The 25234-nt window shown below is 41.2% G+C and overlaps 2 protein-coding genes across 5 annotated transcripts; one reads left to right on the top strand and one right to left on the bottom strand.

The window, feature by feature from the left end:
* Window positions 1–726: 726 nt before the first annotated feature.
* Window positions 727–6781, bottom strand: NDUFA8 (NADH:ubiquinone oxidoreductase subunit A8). The gene is made up of 4 exons (XM_038374802.2): window positions 6596–6781; window positions 5464–5627; window positions 3173–3338; window positions 727–970 (listed from the first exon to the last, which is right to left on the bottom strand). The coding sequence occupies exons 1-4, from the start codon at window positions 6644–6646 to the stop codon at window positions 833–835; spliced, it is 519 nt and encodes a 172-aa protein (XP_038230730.1). The 5' UTR covers window positions 6647–6781; the 3' UTR covers window positions 727–832.
* A 46-nt stretch (window positions 6782–6827) lies between these two features.
* On the top strand, window positions 6828–23602 carry MORN5 (MORN repeat containing 5). 4 transcript variants are annotated; one of them, XR_006276007.1, is made up of 6 exons: window positions 6828–6974; window positions 8406–8553; window positions 9117–9228; window positions 10189–10320; window positions 19062–19172; window positions 22933–23602. XR_006276007.1 is itself a non-coding variant. In XM_038374805.2 (6 exons), exons 2-6 carry the CDS (start codon window positions 8040–8042, stop codon window positions 23010–23012), a joined length of 489 nt encoding a protein of 162 aa, XP_038230733.1. In that variant the 5' UTR covers window positions 6892–6974; window positions 7949–8039; the 3' UTR covers window positions 23013–23602. The 4 variants fall into 4 exon arrangements, 3 of the variants coding, with proteins under 3 accessions (XP_038230731.1, XP_038230735.1, XP_038230733.1); XM_038374805.2 differs by lacking the exon at window positions 19062–19172 and adding an exon at window positions 7949–8056 and having other exon boundaries at window positions 6892–6974; XM_038374803.2 differs by lacking the exon at window positions 19062–19172.
* The last annotated feature ends 1632 nt before the right edge of the window (window positions 23603–25234 follow it).

Consider the following 25234-nt stretch of genomic DNA (forward strand, 5'->3'; position numbering starts at 1 on the left):
CTAAAATAACAAACACGAGACATGACCAGTCACTTGTGAATTTAAATACACGTCTTGATATCTCAATAGTATTGAATTTCTAACCAGCAATCTAGGAAGCATGGACTAACTACTTGAAAAAAAGTAATTTATGCATCAAATCCCAAATTTGAGGTTGAGTCACCAGTTTTTACCTCTGCAGATTAGTCACCTTCATAAGAGATTTGTTGGAACCACCACACAGACACATTCGCAGAGATCATCAGTAGCTTTAGGAATCTCAATTGGTGACCTGTTAGGCTCCTATCTGGCTTGTTTGAACTGGAACCTCATAAGAAAGGAGGTTTGTTGGAAAGAAGATGGATACTTGGAGGCACAAGTATATAAACCACCAATGCAAATTCTGGAAAACTGAACAATGAAGAGCCAGCTCGATTCATTTTGCATTCTCCCTTTTTTTTTTTTTTTTTTTTTTTTTTAAATATTTAGTAAGAATGTAATAGAATGTAAAGAACTGGACCATACTTACATATGCAATTTGGCAAATCTTGGCATAAATCTTATATTCTCGTTGCTGAATAACTGACTTTAGCGACAGAACTGAGTTTGTGTTAAGTGGCTAAAAGGACATTATCTTTTAAGGCCATAAAATTCTAAGAAGCATTTTAAAAGGAAAAAAACACAACAGTATAGGGGACAGTGTTCCTGAGCTCCTGTGATGTATATAGAAAAATCTACCACGCCAAGTGAATTATGGGTTTTTTAATCATTAAAGATTGCACCCAATACACATTGGACAAGATAATTTACATTTGCAAAGAACAAGGCTTACTATAGCGTTGTCGGTCCCATTTTACCAGTTCCAGAAAAAAAGCCTGCTGCCATATTTAGCAGGCTTCAAATCTCCTTCAATGGGCGGATTTGGCTCTGGTCTTGGTCTGGAATGATAGACATTCTCAGGGATAGGTCGGTCTGTCTGCACTTTTGTGACCTGGAAGGAAAAGTAGTACACTGGAATTTTTCTTGTAGTATTTAATAGGCAAAACTACATTAAGCCAACAGCTCAGAGGAGAAACAATACAAGTGGCTTTAATGCGTCATGCAGTAGAAAAAGAAACCATCCATTAGTAGAATTAATCAAATGCTTACTAATTCACCACATATTGCTTGAAGACTCTGCAAGTATTTAGTAGGGCACCTTATAGTTTAGTGGGCCAAATGATTCACAGTGATAGACTGCCACAGATACATAGGGCACATTAAGGAAAGGACTCTGACACATTTCTATAATCTAGATTAGGATAAGAAAAGCAGGAAGGAGTGAAATCAAAGAGTGGTCAGGGAAGAGTAAAATAAAGCAAAAACAGTACAATCATGTGGACACTTGGGAGAACAACGCACGTGTCAAGGGTTACACAATTTTTTTTTTTTTTAAACTCAATAGCTTAAGCTATTCTTCTTGAAGGTAAGCTTCTAAGTTAGTCTAGCTCCCATTTACACCCAATACAACCCCCTTGACTTCAGTGGAGCTACATGCATGCGAGAGAAGAATTTTGTCTTGTCAACAGTAGGCCAAAACCTCAGCACCTTTGAAAGCTGCTACTTTGCAAATAAAGTCAAAGTATACACAAGTATGCACAAGAAGTTCCTGTTTTAGCTGTTTGAGGTTAAGCACCTGAACTATCTCAAAAATCAAGCATAGAAAAAAAACCTAACAGATGCTCAATGCTGCCTAAACTTGTATTTTTGAAGGCAATTCTTAAAGGATTATCCACATAACAAAATTTATATCAAATGTTTAGTAGAAGTGTCCATTTCAAACCCAGCACATCTTTTCCTCCAGTCCAAGGTCAAATATACAAAAGAACCAGCATAAGCAAATCAATGGAACAGTAGTGCATACACTACAGAGAACCATCACTAGCCAGACATTTTTCCCCACACTTAGCATCTATGGTAATCCTTTTTTTTTTTTTTTTAACATATTAAAAATTTATGTAATTGAAAATTTACTGAGTTCCACTGTAAGCATTTTTGTTTAAACAAAACAAAACAAAACAAAACAAAAAAAAACTTACAAGCACTCAAGTATTATTAGTAACAGATAAAGAAAAGAACCTCTCACCAAAGTAAGCACCCACTGTAGGAAAGAGAGTTCATAATAAAAAAAGATTCTCCACCCAAGTGTGCTTAAAGGGCCTCTACAATTCTGCCACAGGCTTCAACAGAAGGTTCAGAGTTCATCAGTAACTTGCCACTTCCATTGCAGTGGAAGTGGTAATTTAAAAGTAGTATATGAGGGGAACACTAATAAAACAGACAAGAATCTGGCCTTCCAGTTAAGGAAGAGCTGAAAGAGTGTCATGCGGTACACTGGAACATTTTTTCCATTTTACTGAACTGACAAATGGGACACTGGTACATGAGAAAGGAAAGCTGAATTCAAGACAATATGAAAGCTACACAGGGATCTAGAACCGGAATTGTCCTCCTGGGTCGTCTAGTCCAGTCCCTTGCTACACCTATTAAACCAGAAATAAATCCACTGATATAGTGGAGAAGTTATGAACTCTGCGCTGTATTTATTGCAACACAACATTCAAAAAAGAATATCCTAAAATGCTTTACAGAACTAAATATAACAGCTGATTAAAAACAGTAGATAGAAAGATGAGGCATATGCAACAGAAAGATGTTTTTCAGACTAGATCTGAAATGAGATGGAGAAATACGGGGGGGGGGGGGGGGGGGGGGGGGGGGGGGGGGGGTTATTCCAGATCACAAGCATTGCAGAGGAGGTTCTTGTATCAGAAGTGCTGAGACTGTGTTCACTTGGAAATCTAGTCTGTTTAAAAACAGTTAAAAGTAGTTTAAGATATTATGCGTGAAGAGTGGGAAGATGTGAGGCAAAGTGGAACAAGTACATAGAATGCTTTCAAAACGTAGCAGCACAATTCTGAACTAGTTTCTCAAATAAATGAGAAGCAGTAGATGCACTTCAAGATTATAATAAAGGGGACCATATAGGACCTGGGTGGATAAGGTGATGAACCTGTGTGTCTCTGTGAACATCAGAACACCAGCAGCACTCTGCAAACGCTGGGTAACAGGGACTTTAGGAGGTCAGAGAGAAGGAAGCTGAAATAACCAGTAAGAAAGGAGTTGAAGACATGGAGCAAGATTTCCTAATTACCTTAGACAGCTCTCCCAGATCAGGTCTCACCCAGCCCAAGTTCTCCAGCACACAATTATCAAATGCCAGCTGCTGTTTTCGGCAACGACGAAGCTCTTGAAGGTTGGTATAATCAATACAAGTCCAGTATTCAGTAAAAGGTTCTGCACAGTGTGCCTTAATCTTCCTATAAAACAAAGGATTTTAACTGTGTTATTTTGGAAAAGACAAGGTAGCTCCCATTCACTCCAGCCCGAAAAACATGAATCAATTTCCATTTGGTTGCCATTCAGTAGTTATTTGCAAAGTTTAATTTCCAGATGGTAGTCACAAAATTGTTAAAGTCTGGTAATTTTGAAAGAAATAGATAAAAGAAAGATAAGTAATAAATAAAAAAAAATTATGACACATATGCATGCCATTTCACAGAATACTACTCCTCCCTGTCAAGAAGAGCTTACAGTCTAAGCATATGAATTTATAATTCCATACTGATCTCGAGAGGTCTGTATTACCCTTTAAATAACTACAATACAATTAATGTGACTGTTAAGCTCAGTCAGCTTTCAGACACCATTCTTACATCTCACTTAGTGCATGCTTATTTTAATAATGCAATGTGAATGCTCTGTTTATGATATTTAACTGCTTCCAAATAGTTAGATTTTTTTATATTTTTTTAAGCTTAGCAAGACACATCCTCTTAAGGTCTATTATTAAGGCTGCAGGTCTATCATGGAGGTCACAGATTCCGTGACTTTCCATGACCTCCGTAATTTTTGCCATGGCTGGTCCTGGCTCAGCGGCTGCCCGAGCTCAGCAGCCCTTGGGCCAGGAGCAGCAGTATGGGTGTGTGGGAAGGGGCTAGGAGCGGGGGTTGGGGAATGCCTGGGGGACGCTTGCCTAGGGATGGGGAGCTTCCCAGGTGGCTTCCACTGGCATGGCCCCCTCTGCCGCTCATAGGCAGCAGAGGGGGCTCCACGTTGCACACTGCCCACGCCCGCAGGCCCCATCCTCGCAGCTCCCATTGACTTCAGTTCCCAGTCAATGGGAGCTGTGGCAGCCGGCGCTTGTGGTGGGAGCAGCAGAGCCCCTGCCTCCGCCGCCTAGGAGCTGCAGGGACACGGAGCCTGATAGGAAGCCCCTGCCAGCCCACGTCCCCTCCAGTACTTGCGGGGGTCCTGGGCCACATCCCCCTGCACCCACAGACTGCCCCCCCCCCAGAACACCCATGGCCCCCAGCCCAAATTTTAGTCAGGGCAGGTATTTTTAGTAAAAGTCATGGACAGGTCACAATCCTGTGAATTTTTGTTTATGACCAGTGACCTATTCATGGTTTTTACTAAAAACACCCGTGACTAAAACATAGCCTTATCTATTATTAATATTTGTAGTGCAATAGCACCCAGGGGCCTCAATCAGGATCGAGCCTCACCTTGCTGGGTGCTATACAAACACATACAAAGAGGTGCCCTGCCTCTAAGACTCTATTCCTCCAAACATTTCTATGCATATGATTTCAGTCATGTGAGGAAAGTTTTGTATTTATTTAAATGTTTGCCCTAAGATGACAAAGGATGGGGAAAGCAACTCACATAACAAGTCTGACATTTTTAAAAGTCTAGTCACAAGTTACTGAAGCCCAGATACTCCTGATCATCATCTTCAGACTTTCAAACAAAGCCAACTGGCCTTGAGGCTGAGCCCAAGCAAAAGAAGTCAATATAAACAGAAAGAGTGTGGATCACTGTTTTATGAACAACTGAAAACTATTGAATACTTTGCCTTCCAACTAGCAGAGGAAGTAGTCTCCACCACTGACACGCTCCACTGAGGAAGCACTGCCTCCAACCCTCAGGAGTTCAAGTCTAGGGAACGGCAACAGCACCTCAACAAAAGTTTAAGAATACCATGATCATCTCAGCTATAACTAAAGAAAGTTGTTATTGTAGTGCTTGTGTAAATGGTAGCACACAGATAGAAGCTATGCCAGCTGACACTTCAGGACAGATTCTCTCGTCCTACGTAAATACCTTAAGCAGACAGGTAGCAACATACAGCACATGCTCACTTCATTACTATACTCTTTTGAAGCACTAATTAAAAATAAAGTGTGTGTATTGTGTCAAAGTACTGAAGCATGAAATATATATTTAATTTTAATACTTTCATCCTGGTTTCGATAGGGACCATGTGTGCTACAGGCTACACTCAAGTAAAAATCTCATTGACTTCAACGTGAGTTTTGCCTAAATAAGATCTGCAGCATCCAGCCCTAAAACTGGATTTGAAAAGCCACCTGAGATTCTTACCTGAAAAACTCCAGTGCACACTGATTGACTTGTTTTCCTTCCTTCAAGCATTTCCGGGGGTCCTTCTCCTCCCAGCGACACAGCATGAACTCCTTGTTGGGCTTGTCACACTGAGAGCCATAGTGATGGGCTGCAGCTTTCAGCACGGAGGAGCTGACGCTTACCTGAGGCATTGGGGGAGGAACATAAGAACGGCCATACTGGGTCAGACCAAAGGTCCATCCAAAGGCCCAGTAGCCTGTCTGCCAACAGTGGCCAATGCCAGGTGCCCCAGAGGGAGCGAACCTAACAGGTAATGATCGAGTGATCCCTCTCCTGCCATCCATCTCCACCCTCTGACAAACAGAGGTGAGGGACACCATTCCTTACCCATCCTGGCTAACAGCCATTAATGGACTTAACCTCCATGAATTTATCCACTTCTCTTTTAAACCCTGTTATAGTCTTAGCCTTCACAACCTCCTCAGGCCAGGAGTTCCACGGGTTGACTGTGCGCTGAGTGAAGAAGAACTTCCTTTCATTTGTTTGAAACCTGCTGCCCATTAATATAATTTGGTGGCCCCTAGTTCTTACATTATGGGAACAAGTAAATAACTTTTCCTTATTCACTTTCTCCACCCCGCTCATGATTTTAGAGACCTCCGTCATATCCCCCCTTAGACTCCTCTTTTCCAAGCTGAAAAGTCCCTGTCTTTTTAATCTCTCCTCAGATGGGACCGGTTCCAAACCCCCCCATCATTTTAGTTGCCCTTTCCTGAACCTTTCCCAGGGCCAGTCGATCTTTTCTGAGGTCGGCAGGCAGTAGTCAAGACGTGGGCGAAGCGTGGCTTTACCGAGGGGCAGTAAGACAGAGAGGGAGACGGCGCCTATCCCTTTTCCCGGCTCAGCATCCGTGGGAGGGCACAGCCCGGGGTCGGCGGGTGGGACTCGGGCCCAGATTCACCCAGCTGCGGAAGGGTGTCGGGTCCGCTGCGTGTTCGGGGCCTGCTCTCGGGCAAGTTCCCCCACAGCCCGGGCCTGTCCGGTGCTCGGGCCCCCGGGGGGTGGGGCGGCGGCCGCGGGTCGGGGGGCGCCAGCAGCCAAGGGGTCCCCGGAGCGGCGCGGGGGGGCCGCCCGTGGGCGCAGCGCTCACCTCCGGCACCTCGAGCTCCTCCAGCGAGGGCACCTCCAGCGAGCCCGGCATGGCGCCGCGCCACCCCGCGCCCCGGTCTCCTTGAGCTCCCCTTCGGCGCCCGCCCGCCCGGCACGGACGGCAGGCCCCACGCCACTGCGCGTGCGCCCCCCGGGCCTCAGGGAACTCGTGCGCACGCGCCACCGCCGAGCGAGGGAGAAGCGGGTCAGCGGCGCGTCGCCTACGTGCGGGGCGGGGCTTGTTCTCCGCCCGCCCCGCCTTCCGGCTTGTTACCATGGTGACAGCTTGCCGCCTCGCAGGGCCCAGGCGCGGGCGCGTCCCGGGCGGGCCCCATGGAGGTCACGGGCAGCGCCTACTTCGGGGACTGTGTGCACGGCAGGTGGGGGCTGGGGCCGCCTGGGGCACAGGGCTGGGCCATCACCCCACAGGGCTGGGCCGTTGCACTCGTGTGAAACGCAGGGAATGAAAATTCCCCGGCGTGAACGATCGGAGGCAGTGAAAATCTCTGGGTGTGAAACCCGCCAGGTGGCAAAGCTCCGAGATGCGCTAGCCTGCCACGCCCGCTTGCTGGTGCCCACAGAATTGCAGGAGTGGAAGTACGAGGCTGGGTTAGGGCCTCTTGGGAAATTGGGACCTTTTAATGCGAGAGAGGCACAGCCCAGGATGGGGAGTGAAGCGTAGCTGCGGTCTCCTCCTGCTCCTGAAACAGCTTCCAGTGGCCTTGGGCAAGTCACTTAGGGCCAGCTTTCTAATGGTGTTTTGGCACCTAGAGGTGCACATAGGTGCCTAGTGGAATCTTCAAAAGTGCCCCGTCGTCTGTCTCCCCACGCCCCTTGAAATCCGTGGCAGTTAGGCATCTAGGTGCTTTTGAAGATCCCACTGGGCACCCCTCTGCCTCTTTGGGAGCCTAAATATCTTTGAAAATCTGGGCCTTAACTTCTCTGCGTCACTGTCTGTAAAATGGGGCTAAAGTTACCATGCTGGGGGAGGTGAGGATAAACCGGCTTCATGTTATTCATCACTCAGCCACACTGCCTTGCTGGAGACACTGGAGAGTGGTAGGAAGAGTCTAGGACATGTCCTATTACTAATTGTAAGTAGCATACAAATGCTACAGGAAATTATGTTGGTGATTCAGTAGGTTGCATGCTTCCTCCTAAGGCTATAGCCTGCTGATAGAGGGTGTTTTGCTGCTGTCGTTGTTGTCACATTTTGGATGAGATGTAAACCCGACATCTTACGGTTATTAAAGATACCATGGCAGATGTTTTTGTTTTTTTTTTCAAAATTAGGGGTGTTTGCCCTGTTGTCCTGGCCAAATTCTTAAAGGCTGATTCAGTTTTGTCTCCCTAGCATTCCACTTGTAGTTCCTGTTGCAAAAAGTGTTTTCACATCCTGTCCTAAACTTTTGGGTGATGTTGCTGTGGACTGTTAAACCCCAGAAATGGCTGTGGTTAAATGGTGGGTACATTGATCCCTGTTTGTAAATCCAGTTTGAAATGCATTTGGGGGGGGTTGTTGGATGAAAGCTGCCTTGTAAATAACAGCCATTATTATCCACCCTTTCTAAGGGTGCTTAAAGATGGTCATCAATTTTCTATAGTTCATAGCTTCTGATTTATATTAATTACTATCAACCTCCCCTTTCTTCAGTTTGTTAATTTTTAAAATTATTTTATAGCTCCCTTCACTTGTCCTCTAAACCAGGTCAATTTTTTAACCAGTAAGGCCTTCTTCATCAGTTGTGGGGTTTTGCCTTTTAAGACATCTAGTTAAGTGTTCTTAAACAATTTCTGACTATCATTCACAGGATTGAAGGGAAAGGCCACTATACTCTCCCAACTGAAACCAAATATAATGGCACAATGAAAGATGGAATATTTCATGGCAAAGGAACCTTGTATTTTCCTAATGGAAGCAAATATGAAGGAATCTGGGACTGCGGAATATCGAAAGAGGTATTATATCACTAGTCCTTTAAATGTGATGCTGAAGGCTTAGCAACATAGGAATAGAACACGAGGAGGTTGGAAGTTCACCTATGCCAACCCCCGCGGCAGTCATAGGAAACTGATTGGGTGGGGGTATGCCCATCTTATCTAAAATCTGATCCCTGCTCTGTACTCAAAAGAAAGTTAAAACCCCCTTGCTCCCAAAGGTTACTGCAAATATGCTTTAGGGGAAATTCTCCCTGGTTCAAAGTCTGTACATTCAGAAATGTTTGTATCATGAAAGAAGTGGAAGCTATCAAATCACCACCTTTCCCATTTTTCACTCTCAATTTTGGCTTCCCCTGTTGCATGGACAATAGCTATTTCCCACTGAACAAGGAAATGATTTGGTTATGGAATGTGGTTCTTATGGATCTGCAGGCATCATTTCCATCTGCACTTAAATGTGGAACAAAACTGTATCTTATTTATTCTCAGATAACATGCATCCTTGGTAATGGATATAAAAATTGTTATTCTTCACTCCATTCGTCACACTTATTAGTTCGGTACTTGAATTTGTTTTGCAGGGGAAATACACTTTTGCAGATGGTCTTGAATTCAAAGATAAAAAATGGCATTATTGTGATGGCTACGACAGAAGATTTTATACAGAAATCTGTTCTGGTCTAAAACCAGCAGGTACTGTATTGCATTTGTGTCTGGAAGGATTTAAGCCAGCAACTATGTTTATTAAGAGAGACTAATTCACCTACATGAGTAACTTGGAGTAGGAATATTCTGGTTTATTTCAGAACTCCATCCATACAACACTGACAAATGTGGTGAATAGTCTCTTCTTGAGTGATCATGTCATGAGGGCAGGACATTGTAACCTAGCAATTTCTGACATCTGATTAAGCCTTTTATGGGTTTCACATTCACTGCATTCTAGACATATTTTTATTACAGAAAACTGGGACATAAAAGCAAAGAAGATATATTATCTTGCACTCATAATTTTGCATAATGTTCTAAAGCACCTGAAAGAATAACAGAAATCCACAAACATGAAATGTGTGGCTTGAAAATGACAAATTTTCAGTGGATACGAAAATATATACTTACTTTATGTCCAGCCTATAAAATGTGTCTGTTAGACACATTTACTAGTTCATTTATGACTAAAAGGTGAAAAAATTATGTGATAATCACTGAATAATGTATTGGCCTAGTGAGCTGCAGTCTTATTCATACTATTTGAACAATGACATGTCTCTTTAAGCCATGGCTAGACTTTCTTGGCCTCATTTTGGAGTTTTCAGCATGTTCATAGTATTAGTCTTATGGGCTAAATCACAGGACTGTGAGTAAGGGTAACCAAGAACTCTTCCTTTTTATGCCAAACATTTTCTGGGTGGGCCGCTCTGTGCTTCAGTTTCTCCATCTGCAAAATGGTCATAATAATTACCTACCATAGGAGTGATGGAAATCTTAATTTAGTAAAGTTTATTAAATGCTTTGAAATCTTGTGATGGAAAGTGTTGTTGAGATGTAAAATAATATATATTTATTATCATTTTTTATTTTGATAAAAGAGTACAGTTGTAAAAAAAATGGGATTTTTTTGTTTTTCTAATAAATTATACTGTGTCTTTTCAGGTATCTCTCAGCTTACAAATTTAGATCCTCCCAGAACGATTCCAATAGGCTGTTATGACTGTGGTGATGGATACTATAATCCTAATACCAGAGTTGTCATTGATTACAAACTCAGGTTTTTGAGGAATGCAGGTATGTGGGTTTTTTTCATCTTGAAGTTCAGTGTAAGTTGACTTTGTTTCACATACATTCTATCATGTATGATTATAGTTGAAATTTAAAAACCTATATTCAAGTTCTGCAGCTACTGAGCTAAAATATTTCAAACAACATGGATTGTTTGTATCAATTAGTTGATTCCAATGGAAGTTATATAAACCATCCGGCACATGTATTACAAAATTCTAAGTGATGTTTTCACAGGCACATATGAATAAATGCATTTGATTCATGTTTAATAGCTTTTAAACCAAGCAAGACTCATTCTCCATTATGATACCTAGCAAGACAGTGTTTTCAAGATCTTTTCAATGGGCTCAGACCCGCAAGGTGTCAAGCTCTCTCCCCTGATCAAGTAAGTATATGCTTAACTTCAAGCACAGGGATAGTCCCTTTGATTGCAGTGAGACTGCTCACTTGCTTCAAATTAAGGACATATTTAAGTGCCTTGCTGGATTGTGTCAGTGCTCACACTTGCAGAATCATGTCCTGAGTGTGTTTACAAATCTGGATATAGTGTTGGGGGAGGAGAGGAGGGACGAGGAGAGACAAAATGGATTGTAGGATCATCTGCTACAAAATATACCCTATAGTATTTAACCTGTTTCATAAACCCTCAATAAATACTGATTTAGATTATTACAAATGGCACTGATCCAAAATACTAGAGTGGGCCTACTGATGAGTAAGATAAGTAAAATGCTTTCCAAAAACACAGGAACCTGCACAGATTAGTACATGCGGGAACGCCTAGGAATTCAATTTATTGTTTTTTAAATGTATGCTTTGAACTCATTGTCCTTAGCTACATTTATTTCTATAGCCTACAGATTGTATCAATCGATATTCACTAACATCACATCATAGAATGCAGTCTAACAAGATAATTATAAGTAGAATATGCAGTAGATTATTCTGATCTCTTTTATATTAACATTCCTTTGAGAATCCAATACTAGCGTAAAGTTAAATTTGTCAACATGGGTGTGAAGGAGGAATGTTTCATGTAGGCCATACCCTTCCTCTAAGAACACGAACACAATTGAAAGATCCAGCACTTGTTCGACATCAGAGGAATGTTGACTTCCCCAAGAGAAATAATTCAGGGCACAAGGCCACTGCAGTTAAAAAAAAAAAAAAAAAAAAAAACAGCTGTAGGCAGAAGAAACTGAGGAAAGAGGTTGGAATGACAGGGAACAGATCCAGAACTATTTCTTTATAGGTTGGTCAGGAAAAAGCAGGAAAACCTCCAGGCTTCTGTCCAAGTCTTGAAAGCATCAAGAGCAGATGGTAGGAAGCATTCAGGAAGCTCTTACAACAGCTTGACAGGTTTAGCCAAATGACACCATCTTCCTCAGGTCTAGGAGTGGGATTTGAGGATACTCCAGCTTTCACCCTTGTTTGTTGCGAAGCCGCTTGCTTCATTGCTGATTGAGCTAGCAGGGAAAGGAGGCACTCTGCCTTTGGCACTGACACTCCTGCCAAACAATCAATGAATCAGAACATCTTTCTAGCAAAGAAAAGAGAAGGCTCCATTTGAATTTGTTGCAGTTTGCTTTTCTTTAATGCAATGTGTGTACACAGAGTATTAGAGAGATTCCTGCCTCAGTTAGCAGGACTTCAGTTTCACAAATATCGAGGGCCTGAGGCTCATTTACATTAAGGCCCCTCACTGCCAAGTGGTGCAATGGAGTCCTAGTGTAATTGAGAGCAGGTCCAGTGTGCATAATGAAAGCAATAGTTTCATTTCTCCTATTGTTACTAGTCAAAGATTTCAATATTTTAAAAAAGATATGAAATTATTTCTCAGTGTATAAACCTTCCTTGGAGATATACTGACATTTCTGTTCATGTGCTATTTGGATCTTCTCTTTCCCCCCCCCCCCCCCATATCATCTAATACACAAAATTGCAGACATAAAAACACATGCAGAAATACCTATTTGTGAGAAGAAATGGTGTTCACATTTTTCAATCAGTCATTCTGGAGTTAGACCCCCCCTACTGCCACTAAAGGAGTATAGCCTTTGAGAACTCATACTCATGACCCCATTTTTATTTACTGGCCAATACAAAGACCTGAAGATGAATATCTAGAGTTTTGCATCTTTCAATGACAAGCATAAAATATAAGATTTTTAGATTTGCTGTCAAATGGAAAGCAAATTCCAGGGTTAAAGGAGAGATATGGCATTCTGGGAGTGTAGACACTAGACGCCATAGTTTTCAAAGAGAAATTACAGTTAGAAGTAGAAGTCATTCCCTGCTGAGGAGGTGGGTTGAAAGGGGATAACTGAGTGTTACTAGCAGTTCTGCCCCACTGATAACAAAACAAAGATGTTTTTGATGTAATATGCTTTCCTTCTGCTTCCGTTCTCCTGATGCTAACTTAACTGGTGCAATCCCTGCTCCTGCTTCTCCTAGTCTGAGATGGGTTCTGCTTTGCTGCCTGTTCTTCATGCCCCTCCTTTAGGACTTAAATGGTGAATAGGCCTTGGGTTTGGCCCTCTGCATGTGGAATTGTACCTGATGTACCTTTGTCTCTTTATAGAACATTAGAGAGGAGGCAGAGACAAATCCTTCTCTCACTTACATCAGTGTAAATCCAGGGTAGGTTCATTGAAACCAGTAGGTTAACTATGGAGTCACACATGTGTAACTAAGAGCAGAATTTGGCCAAGAGACTCAAGACAGGTTATTATTTATTGAGAGGAAAGGTTTTTTTAATGCTGGAGTCATAAAGCAGCCAATAAGCAAGTTATGATTTTGACAAGCCTAGCATCTTGTGACTTAAAAGAAAAGTCCCAGAGTGCTCAAGTGCGGAGTTTCTGAGTAAATTATTACTATTAGAAGTCAGGAGTATTATTTTATTCTGTCGTTTAAACTGCTGTATTTTTAGAACATCAAGAGTTTATTTACTTGTCACTAATATGACTATAGTGAAAGTTGAGATGACACTTTAATTCTAAACCTCAATAATCACATGCTTGCAGCTTCCTCCTAACATTACCCTTGGGACTTGAAACTTCTCATGCTTGGTCTGAATGAACCTGGAAGTGAATCATCTTGAAAAATTTGAAGAAATTCCATTTATCCCTTCTGGATCATCCAAGGACAAAATCCATTCAATAATTGTGTAGAAGTGTGTGGCTATCTTTCCCTGTCTGTATCTGAGGGAGGCCACGCCCCCTCACAGTTGGGCCACTGTTCAGGCAAGGGTTACTGGAGAATTAAGAATCTCTGAGGTGCTGGACCTCTAAACAGGGCCAGACAGCAAGCCATCAGGGGCTCAGGCTCACAGGTAGGGCAGGACCACAAACAGTCTTGGGGCTCAGGCCCTCAGGCAGGGGGGAGCACCAGTCTTGGGGCTCAGGCCCTTGGCAGAGTGGAGCACCGAATAGTCTGACATCCTAGCTCTGGCAGACAGCAGACAAACACAGGCCTCTTGGCCTAAGGTAGAGAGGCTGTCACCCCAGGGGTGGGGTTGGGTTGGCAGCAGGAGGTAGGGGGACCTGGGCCCACCCTACTTCACCTGGTGCCAGCCTAGGGCCCTAACAGTGGCAGATGGTTCCATCATTGAATCAGTGGGGATCCAGCCAAAACATGCTGACCTGGAGTCAGGCAACAACACAACTGGACTAAAGTCTGGTGTCTCTAGGCTATTTCCTACACTCCCGTCATTGTGTACCTGTTGCTCAGGGTTGTCCTCCATCTCCCTGGGGTATACAGCTAATGGCAGTCCCAAACAGCTCCTCAGTGTCCCTGTCAGCAGGTGGCTCTGGCAGAACCTCCAGGTCCTCAGCACAGTGGAGGTCTCCATCAGGCTCATGCCCCAGCGATGGGCGGGAGACATCTGTGTCTTCCAGTGGCTCTCGCCCAACTGAGCTGCCTTTTATACTTCCTATCCTGCCCCTCTGCTTCTGGCAGGGCAGGCATGGGTGTTGTGGCTCCACCCACCCAGGGGTAGGTGGGGGTTCTTCCCCATCAGTCTCTGAGGAATGCCATGCACCCTTCTTGTCTTCAGGGGCTTTGTCTTACAATTTAGATGTGGTGTGTACAAAGTACTCAGTGAGGAATGTGGGCTTTGCTTTGTCTGAAGAAATGAAGTTGAGAAATAAAGCCATAACTATTTGAAAATCATGCTTTACTCATGCACAGTGTATTACTTTCCATACCGCTCTTAGTAAGTACCAAATGTGAGCAGGTTGTGCGCTCATTCTCACAGCCAGTGACTCTAGATGACATCAGAATTGTTAGAAGGGTGAGGACTTGGCAATGTTGCAGACCTAGGGATCTTTCTAGATATGAGGCAGCAAATTAAACTTAAAAAATTGTTCTACTGCAGGAAAAGATGTACTGTACTTGCTGAACATCATTCTCCTCTGCGCTCCTCTGATGTTGCCCATTCTATTGATGTAGGCAGTGGGTGAATGCTCTGATTCCAGACTAGCCCCTAGTCATTGCCTGAGAATTTGAGAACTTTTTTGGCAGATGCCCTTTGCAAAGGCACAGGAAAAGGAAAGCCCTTCACCACAAAATATCTATGTGAAGAGAATAATATTTTCATTCTTCAACTGAACTTAGCTTCCTAGTGATTTGAATGTCTACTTATAAGACAAGATTATTTAGTAATTTATATATTTGTTTCTCTTTTATTAGATTTAAGATTCTGAATATAAATGAGCTCTAGCTCCTGTTTGTTGAAACTCTTAAAAGCTCTTCAAATAATTGTTCTATGGATACTTGTTAAGCTAAAGAAATCAGTTTTGATCGGCAATAAAAGTTCATGCTATTTCAAGTGCAATGCTACAGCTATTTGCTGTTGTATATTTAATCATTTTGAATTATATGTCATGTAAAAGATTTTAGCTCTGGGGCAATTGCCAGATGGCTGATTCTGCGTTTCACACAACAAAAGAAATAATGTTTTTGTAAAGCTCTGAAAAATTGTTGGTAATCAGTATATTCTTCAAGGAATGGGATCCAGACCTGTTTAGGAAAAAAAAAAAAAGCTTTTGCAGAAATTAATTTGAAGTGCTTAGTCTTTACCTCTGGGCTCTGAACAAAACAAATTGTGTCTATTTTTTCTGGATTTTTTTATCAATTTGACAAATCCAGTGAATTTTAAATTTTACATATTTTTGTGACAAATGCAGTTTGTTTGCAATTCATTGATCTCTCTGCTTGGGGCTGGCAAGCTTACTTCTCCTGAAAAACAAGCGACGACAGATGAAGAAAAAGTTTGTGCTCAGGTCTGTACATACATATAGATACAAGCCTATAACCCTTGCTCACACAAGTAGTCCTTATGAGCCTGAGTAGCCTATTGCTTTTTTTCCCCAACAGCTAAAACAGTTGTCCTTGTCATCTCTGGCCTTGCCTGCTGCTCACTCCTCTTTCTGAACTATCTGATATTCCAGTCTAATCCCACCAAAATGCCATAGCAAAAAGTATCTTACTTGTCGGCCATCTGACCAAATCACTCCCCTTGCTTCCCTTGACCTCAAGGTATTGCTCAATTTTACTCCAAACTGTGTCTTGGATCTTGTCTCCTATTATGTTCCCTGATGTCCCCTTTCCCCACCCTTCTTCTATTCCCACCATTTATTTTCTCTAGGCTGCCCCATATTCATGCTACTCCCCAATGTCCCACTCCCCCATCTTCCAAAACCCCCACCTCTATGAAGCCCCCAGATAGAAAATATGGAAAATATTAGATGAACAAGAGGGACAGAATATTTGTTATTATAAACCCCTTCCTCTGGGTCTCCTAGTTCATCTCATCTTCCTGTGACTGTCTTCTAAACTTTAAGCTTTTGGGGGCAGGGCTTGTCTTAAAGTCTGTCTTGTGCAGTGCCTAGCTGATAGACAGCATTTAACAAATAATACAGATCAATTCACTTTCAGTGGGATTTCTTACAGGAGTAAGGGTTGAGGAATACCACAATCCCATCTTCTACGATACTAGCAAGAAACCTACCAAGTAACATATTTATTTAACTCACTTATTTACCTTAGGAACAAACTGCTCTTTGGGCGGTGAGAAGGAACCCAAACATAAGAGAGCGGGGAGAAGATTGCTGGGATTGATACTGGGGACTACTGTGGAGCCAAGTCAAGGGGGCTGAATGGGAAGACTGAGGGTGGGGAGGAATTTAGTGTGTTTAATTAAAGAGAAAATACCCTAATCTCATAGAATGAAGTGCTGTGTGCCTGTCATCACCCTGATCACTTTGGTTGTATCCCTTTTCCCTACCCTTCACTGGCTGTTGTCTTTTTAGATTGTATTTTCTGTAGTACAGGGACTGTGTCTTCCTTGTGAAAGCATCTAGCACATTTTGGACATGACCGCAAAATACATACTTATGTCTTCCTCACAGCAAAAGGCTGTGCAAGCTACAGCTATAATTGAGAACTCTATGCTATGTAACCTAGAGAGCATTTTTAAAATTGAATCTGCCTTCTAAGTTTTACTAGTCAATTTATCCCATTCAATAAAGCAGTTTATTAACCAGTATGATTAGCCCTCTCTGCTGTAGCTAGCATGGCTAACATGGTGTTAATATTAATAGATGCATCACATTACTAAATCACTGCAATCATGTAAACAACTGTAGCCTTTGCTGATATATTGTTCATTGTGGTTTCCTGAGCCTAATATAATTATCGCTTTGAAACCTGTGAAGGTTTAAATTCCAAATAGCAGCATGCCAAGAACAACAGCTTTGTTTGTGTGTTAGCCATCCCATTGCGAATCCACTTAGAAAGTTTTGACCCAAATAGTATAGGGGCTTGTGTTCAGCTATACAGTACGTGTGAAAACAAGTTTTGTAGGAGATGGAAAGTTCATTTTGAGGCCATTTTGGATTTACGCAATTAAATGGAAATGGAAGGGTGAGAGTTTGCGTGTGGAAGTAAAGGTTAATTGGATACATATTTTCCATTTTCTTGCCAGCACTGATGTTGTTGAAGTTAGGTGTGGTAAGGAAGGGGGTGCTGGAGATTTTGGGGAGAGGCAGTAGAGGTGATGGCTGTGATGCTATCACAGATGGCTATAATTGTGGAATGGAAGAACATTATAAACTGCACCATGGGTGATGGGAGGAGTCAGGTATGTGAGACAATGAACAGCTGTTGTTATTTATGAAGCACTGAGAATATGCTTGGCACTGACATAGATTAGAAGAAGACATAGTTTCTGTCCCAAGGAGCAGACAATGCAAAGGCCCTCTTTTGCAACCTTTGCTCAAGGCAAAGTAGCTCTTACTTATGCTAGTAGTCACATTAGCTTCAGCGAGACAGCTCTTGTGGTTAAGGATTGCAGGATCAGGCCCTAACACAGATGCAGACAATCACATTCTAACATACAGGATGTTTAAGGGGACTGTGCATGGTTTTCTCCTTGTAAGAGTCACCAAGTATCAATGCCGTGGGAGATTATAGAAAGATCCAAATACGGTTTAGCAGAATGGTGGAGGCCTGTTGTTGACTTGTAGCAGATTGGAAGGTAGAGTATCACACTTTGGATGGAAACAAATCATAGAAATCATTTAAAAGAATCAAATGATGTATTCTAATGGCTCATCTAGCAAGACCTCAGTTTGCTTCAAGACTTCAACTATATTTTGTGAAAATTATTAGATTTCACTAACTTTAGACTAAGTTATTAAGCAAACTTGGCCTCCTTGGGTTTTATCAATGTTTTCATACAAAGCAATGTCCTTTATTTTCAAAATTTGAACATGAAAGTAACCCATTTTAGCAGAATATATTTCATGAATGTATATTCTACTGAGGCTGCTGAAGAAAACGGAGAAAGAATAAACTTTTAAAGATAAATGAGCTGAAATAAAATTCAACACAAAATGTGAAGAACCACATACTACCTAACTGTGGCCAGGATGATAATGTACAGTTGATTAAAGTGTTTGTATTTTTTTTTTTAAGGAAAATTACTTCTGAAGGTGAAGATGTGCTTAGACAATCATATTAACATATTCAAACAATTGCAATTTGTAAAATAGTAATTACAACAAGCTATCTGGTAGCATTAATCAAACGTCAAGGTTTAATTCCATTTTAAATATTGATGAAATGTGAATCTCCAGTCTAACCCTGGTGTTGCAGGGTTATGGAAGCCGCCAGCAACAGAAAAAGGGGAACGTGTAGTTAACAAGCAGCTGCCACAAAGAAGGATCGGCATCTGTGATTTAAATTGTTAGCTGCACAGTCAGGTAGAGTGTAAAAAGGGTAGTCAAGAGGCTGTTAAGTCCATTGCTGCCAATTATTAACAATGAGGGAGGAGCTTTAAGACTTGTTCAGTACAATAAACCCAGTTTGTCTTGTTTCAGGGGTTACTACTGAAGAGGTTGCAGCTGCACTGATTCAAATAGCCCTAAAACTACAGTAATTATCAACCAGTCTTCTTTAGCGTGGCAAAAGTATGTTTAACCATAGCTTAACTCTTTAGGTTCTAATAGTTCTCTGCCTCATTACACATAGCTAATCCCTGGAGCCATGTGGATCTATATTTTTGTGGTTCCTCTAGCTATCCTGAATAGGATCCTTCATTTTCCCTTACCTCAGTCTAAGGAATATTTGTGAGGTGCCACTAGTCGGATAATAGTCCTGGAGGTTCCAGATATTTTGCTCAAGGTCCTTCATTGTGGATATGGAGTCCCTGTGGCTCCCAGTACATTTTACCTACCTTCGAGGGCTGCAGCCCTATCGAAGACAATGATTAGAAGTCAGTGGGACTGTGAGCGTGAGTGGAGGTTTGCAGACTAGCACCCTGCCAGCTCACTTCCACTTTCTTTTCCACTTGGGTGAGTTCTCAGCTCCGTATGCCACTTTCTTTTTAGTGCAGCTTCTCTTTTTAGTGTAGCTTAGCTGTGAATAAAATGTTAGGAGGCATAAGAAAGGGGATGGAAAATAATACTGAAAATATGCCAGCCTGTGACACACCCTCACCCCAAATGAAATGTTACGTTCTGGTCACCCGCTTTCACAAAAGAAAGAGGAGGTGTCCGCGGATGAGTGATGAACAGGGTTAGAAATATAGCAAGGTTACAGTGGTTTTGTTTGGAGAGGAGACAAAGAAGAGAGGATATGATAGAGGTATACAAAATAATGACGTATAGGTAAAGTAGATCAGTTGCTCCTATATATCCTTTTCCTATAATGCAAAGCATGGAGACATGCAATGAAAATGAAAGGCCGCCAACTTAAACTATCCAAAGAAGTGCTTTTCTATACCGTGCATACTTAACTGAGTGAACTCATTGCCAAAAGATGTTATTGCAGTCAAAATCTTAGGAGGATTCTAGGCATAAGTCAATCGCTAAATGAGAGTGGGTAGGAAGATGCTTTCCCTGTGTACATATTATTGCATAATTCTTCACTATGAGGTTTCTTGCTACCTTGAAGCAGCTGATACAGGCCACTGTCAGAGACTAAAACCTGGATTTGTAAGCTCTTTTTTTGTTCTTTGTTTGTACAGCACCTTGTGCAAAGGGGGTCCTGGGCCATGACTTGGGTTCCTAGACACCACAGTAATACAGTTAATAATAAATGGATCACAGGTCAGATCCAGTGGGGTAATTGCTGTATTCCTCTGAATGAAGCAGAGGGTGCCCTAAGGTAGGACAATGTGCTGTAGTCCCTTCACCAGACAAGCTCTTCTTTCTATTCAAAGAGTAAATTGGTAATAACTAACTCCCTTGAGACATCTCCTTACAATTCAGCTGTTGTGAAAACTGTATGTAGTCTTTATCAATGCTTATTTGCTAGTACTTACTGTGCACAGAATCAGATGACTGCATGAGCTGAGCTATGGTGGTGTTGGGCATGGATGAGAGACTAAAATCGTTAGAAGAAAAGGCTTATGTGCATGTCGTCTATTGAAAAATAAGTTTCCTTCTGTATCAAGCTGGATGGACCAGGCTCCTGTTGAAAACTCATGAACTGAAGTCAAAAACATCTTATGCCTTTCATATTGGTCAGCTGAGCAGCAGACTTACATGACCAATGCAGATGCATTACCAGGAAGGCAGTTTGCTCACTTCATGCAATTCTCCTGAACAATATGATCTTTATCAAAGGAAGCAATGGATACAGGTGGCGTTTAGCAAATGGAGTTTTTGATTGATTTCCTCATTTTGACAGAAACAATTTCATTTCTTGCAGTTATTACAAGTCCAAAGTAACAACTCTTACATTGAGGAGGTACATAAGCACATAGACACTAACAGTCTGCACACTATCTAGCTCATCTAGGTACTTCATGGCCTCGTCTCCATAACATCGGAGCATCTGGAGTGCAGAAATAGAATTTGACATGCAAAATAATCACAGCTTGCACATGATTTATTGATTACTCCCTGTCTTGGGCTCTGGGACCCTTCCCCTTGCAGGGTCTCACAGTTTTGACTCCAGCATGAGCCCAAACATCTACACTGCAGTTTTATAGCCCTTCAGTCTGAGTCAGCTGACCTGGGCCAGCCGGAGGTGTTTTATTGCAGTGTAGACATACCCATAGGGGCCAACTTTGCAGTCCTACCACAGATTTCAGTGGGATGTATCCACCTAAGGACTTCAGTGTCAGACCTTAAACAAATCCAGTGTTTTTTCCCTTCTTTTTAGTCATCCTTTTTAAAAAGTTATTCCGGTGGTGCTTATTTTCTCCTGGCTTATTTCCTTCAAGACAGAAAGAACGAACACTATATTTGGGTGTTTTATTAATGTTGTACTCATGCCAAAGAATAGAGCAAAAGATGTATCATATACTTGCTGAGGTGGATAGAGAAAGAAATGTATCCACTTGGGATATGTTATGAAACTGATATCACTGTATCATGCATTACAGCAGTTAAAGCACATCTACAGGCTAAACTAATGAGAGAGATCCTGAGCAATACAGCAGTCTTTTCCACTGCCCCATTCATAGCAGAGTAAGCTTTTACAAAACATCATCCCCGAGTATGGATTTGTGAGAGAGGTGACAAGCACAAATAACTGCTGTGTGTATAAATTAGTAACTGTGTGCAGAAGAGTAACACACAGTAGTGTGCTCTTGGGGAAAACCTCCTCTGATTCACAAGCATTGCTGACTGCTGTTTGTAGAGGGTTTTGTGACAAGTGCCACCATTTAGACTTGGGACAAAAGCCTGGGCGTATGCTTTGGTTAAGTCTACATTCACCAGTGCTCTAGCAGGGCTCAGCATGAGCAGCAACCCCAGGCCGTGAGTGCCTGCACTTGTTCCACTTAACCATGAATGAAAAAAGATGCTAAGATGGCAGGGAAAATAGGAAAGGGAAACAGAAAAAGGAAAAGACAAGCAGATAGGGTTTGGTCTAAAGCCCGCTGAAGTCAATGGGACTTAAGAACAAACTTAAGTTTTTTAGTAAAGGGGCACCTCTTTGTTTGCTTCTTTCCTTCTTAGACCAGCACAGCTGCATTTATATGACTTTTTAAACTTAAATGTTGCTATAGAAAACATAATAAAGGTCCAACTCATAAGCAGAAGTCTCCCTTCAGAAGTGGATTCCTCACTAGCACTATGTTTCTTTTTTTAAAAAATATCTGTAATTGACAAAGTCAGTGTGTTCTCTTTCAGGTAAGCATTGCTGATTACATTGCTACAAAATCCTTGACATTTGGAACCAGGTTGGTTAGAAGCACAAATTGCAAACATTGATTGGAATTTGTAAAGATGACAGTAAACAGAAGTAGCTCTGCTGCAGTATGCTTCATTTGAATAAGAAAATAGATACTGGTACTCTTTAAAGCGATATAATTAATATTTTTATCTAATCTACAACACAGATTTTTTTCAATCACCAACACAAGTAAAAGCCTATCAAACAGGTTTTTCAGACAGGCTGTTTTTAATCCTTTCAGCTGACAGACCCTAACTACTTATGTTTATCAAGTTAAATTTTCTGTAATTATTCAAAATATTTCTATTGACACTTTGCTGGATAGGGTTTTCACTTTTCACCTTGTCTCTGTGCTCTGAGAGATAACATGACAGACATTGAATAATTGTGGGAGATGCAGAAGATTGTCTAAAGTGCCTCCATCAGCTTGTTGCTATCTGTTGTAATGTGGCATTTTTTTTATAATAATGTTGGAAGAAGAGCTGTAAAAAAAATTCAAACAAACCAGGGCTTTCACTCTGGACTTTTCACCAACTGCAATTTTCATAGACTGACACCAACATCGATAAAGTTTTAGGTCCTCATTATTGGTACTGGTATCACACTGTAAATGAGCATGAGACCAGAAATTATACTATATACAAGGAAGTGTTACAATTTTTTGCACAAGTTCCAAACAGTTAATTTGATCCGATAGCCTAATGATCAGATCTATTACCATGAAACCGCTGTCGCTTCCTTCTGTTATATATGTTTGAATCTTGGCAAATGCCAACAAAACCGTACACAGGATCTGTTGGCTAAGCAAGAAATATTTTAAAAATACATTTATTCCTCAAAGAAAATTGCCTGTCTGATCTGGACTCCTCTATGCAAAGAGCAGGTCTGAATCTGTAACATTTGACAATTTCTTTTTCTCCCTTTCAGATGATGATGAACATGAATGGATCATTTGCACCTGCCGGAAAGGCTGGGATGAAATAACTGGATATAAACCTAAACACTGAACACAGCTTTAGCTTCTACCCTGATTTTGGAAAACATAGTTTGATTCATCCTTAAGTCTGAATGTCTTTGTGGATTTAGATCAGTCCCTACCATTATGTGAATGTAGTTTTGTAGCCTTTATTAGCATAATAAAACTGGAACCATCATTTAATTAACTATGTTCACATGAAGCCATGGAAATAAGCTTACTATACTTATCCTAATATTCCTGAGAGGTGTGCAGTGTAGTAGGATCAATATATACACATTATTAACATACAAAACAATGTACTAAAGGGACTGCCTCAAATTCAGTGCTGAAGGCATTCAGCTCCATCTTAGCATTATTTCCCCAGGTCCCAGTTAGCTGTCCTGTTTCTTTATCCTTCTTTTGCTCACTACTTTGATATTGACTGATCATTGTAACAACATACACCAGTTATTCTTTAATGACTGGTTTTCTAACGAGGAAATTATATCCATTTACCAGGAACATTTGTTGAACTCTCCTTTAACAAAATAATAAAAGAGAAAAACTGGGTGGGTTGCTGTTTGATTAGTAAGCCAGAAAATAATTTTAAAAATCAAATCAAATGGAATTACATCATTTTCTTGATGTAAGTGCCAGCACTTCTACTTGCATGAACTTTATTTATTACACAAATCAGACATTTACAAAGCACAACATTAAAAGTATGTAACAAAACAGACATTGGTTTTACAAAAAAGTGCTTACAATTTAGTTTGTTTTTTTTTCAATAAATACTAGTCTTGACTGTCCACTCATTCAAAAGGATTTTTTTTAACCATTGTAGCCAAGACACGTAATTGCAACATGCTACAACAAAATGATCTGCTTTTGAAATAAAATTCTGAGAAGTGTTTATAGTTGGCCTCATATTACAAGGTCTGAATAGATCAGTGACAGCAGTAGTGCAGGATTTAGCCCCCACCCCAAGTATTACGTTGTGTAAGCATCATTAGCTAGGGCACCGGGGTTAACCAACATGAGCCAAAAATGAACAAAATGTTTTGGGAATTAAATTTTAAATCACTCCATTTTCAGTCCCTCCCCCCATCAGATTTATTTATTGTATTAAATTCTAGTGGAAAGTTCATCTTTCACTGGCTAACCTCATTGGGTGGGTCTATAACATTTTTTGTAAATAGCCATTGGAATACTATAATACACAGAGTCTTGCAGCACTGCACCATAACCCATTTGGCAATTACTGAATAACCTAAGTAAACGAGAAGGATTTAAAAAAAAAAATCTATAGACAGGAGATGAACGCGAATGACCTGAGATAAGGTTTTGTTCAATGGCAACTGTCAATGTGAAATGCATTGTGAAAAAGTATTGAATAAATTAGAGTATTTCTGACATTCTTGGTACAGTTGAGTATTTTCCATACACAATAGTTAGCTCTAAAACTGCACAAGCTGAATTGCTTCCAGTTCTTCCAAACAATTTGGGCTTAAATACGTCAGAGTCTGATTTCTGCAAAGCTGTTGTGGCTATTTACTGAAGAGATCTTCCTTGAGCATGAATTGTACAGTGCAATACTCTCTACACGGCTAGTGGTGACTCCACTTACACGATATATATTTGGTCAGAAATGTCTACACATTAGCCCTGTGCTTTGCATTCTGATCCTGTCAGTGGTAACAGTTAAAATAACTTTGATGTACAGTACATATTACAAGTCAAATTTGATCAGTAACTAAGTAGTTGTTTAGCAGACATATTCCACAGTCTCCCGCTCATAATGCTGCCAAGACAGAAGAGAAATTCATCAAACCTTTGTCTCCCTCAATAAAACCGTGTTGTGGAAATCTCAGTTACCATGGCATGTAGGGTCAAGTTACAGTCTGGAGTCTCACCCTCACCATCTTAAACGGAACATCTACCCATTACTGCATTACACTACTTCCATAACAAAACATTCATTAGAATGAGCAAGCAGAGATGGGGAAGAAAGTGGCCCTTCCAAGCAGCATGTCACCATCAATGCCATTTCATGTGGACACAGATCAATTCACTACAGCCTCGCTGTGACACATATCAACAATCTGAATGCTCAGCTACAGCAAACAAAAAGCTGTTGCCATTCTCTCGCTCATTGTTAATACAAAAACAAAAATCTGGCTTATTATTGACTGGTAGAAATTTGCATCTGTTTTCATTCACCTCCTCAAAGGGACAATAATACTGAGTTTTGGAACAACATTAACCAAGCAG

The sequence above is a fragment of the Dermochelys coriacea genome, chromosome 16 (genome assembly GCF_009764565.3).
Source record: "Dermochelys coriacea isolate rDerCor1 chromosome 16, rDerCor1.pri.v4, whole genome shotgun sequence".
In the NCBI taxonomy this organism is placed as follows: domain Eukaryota; kingdom Metazoa; phylum Chordata; order Testudines; family Dermochelyidae; genus Dermochelys; species Dermochelys coriacea.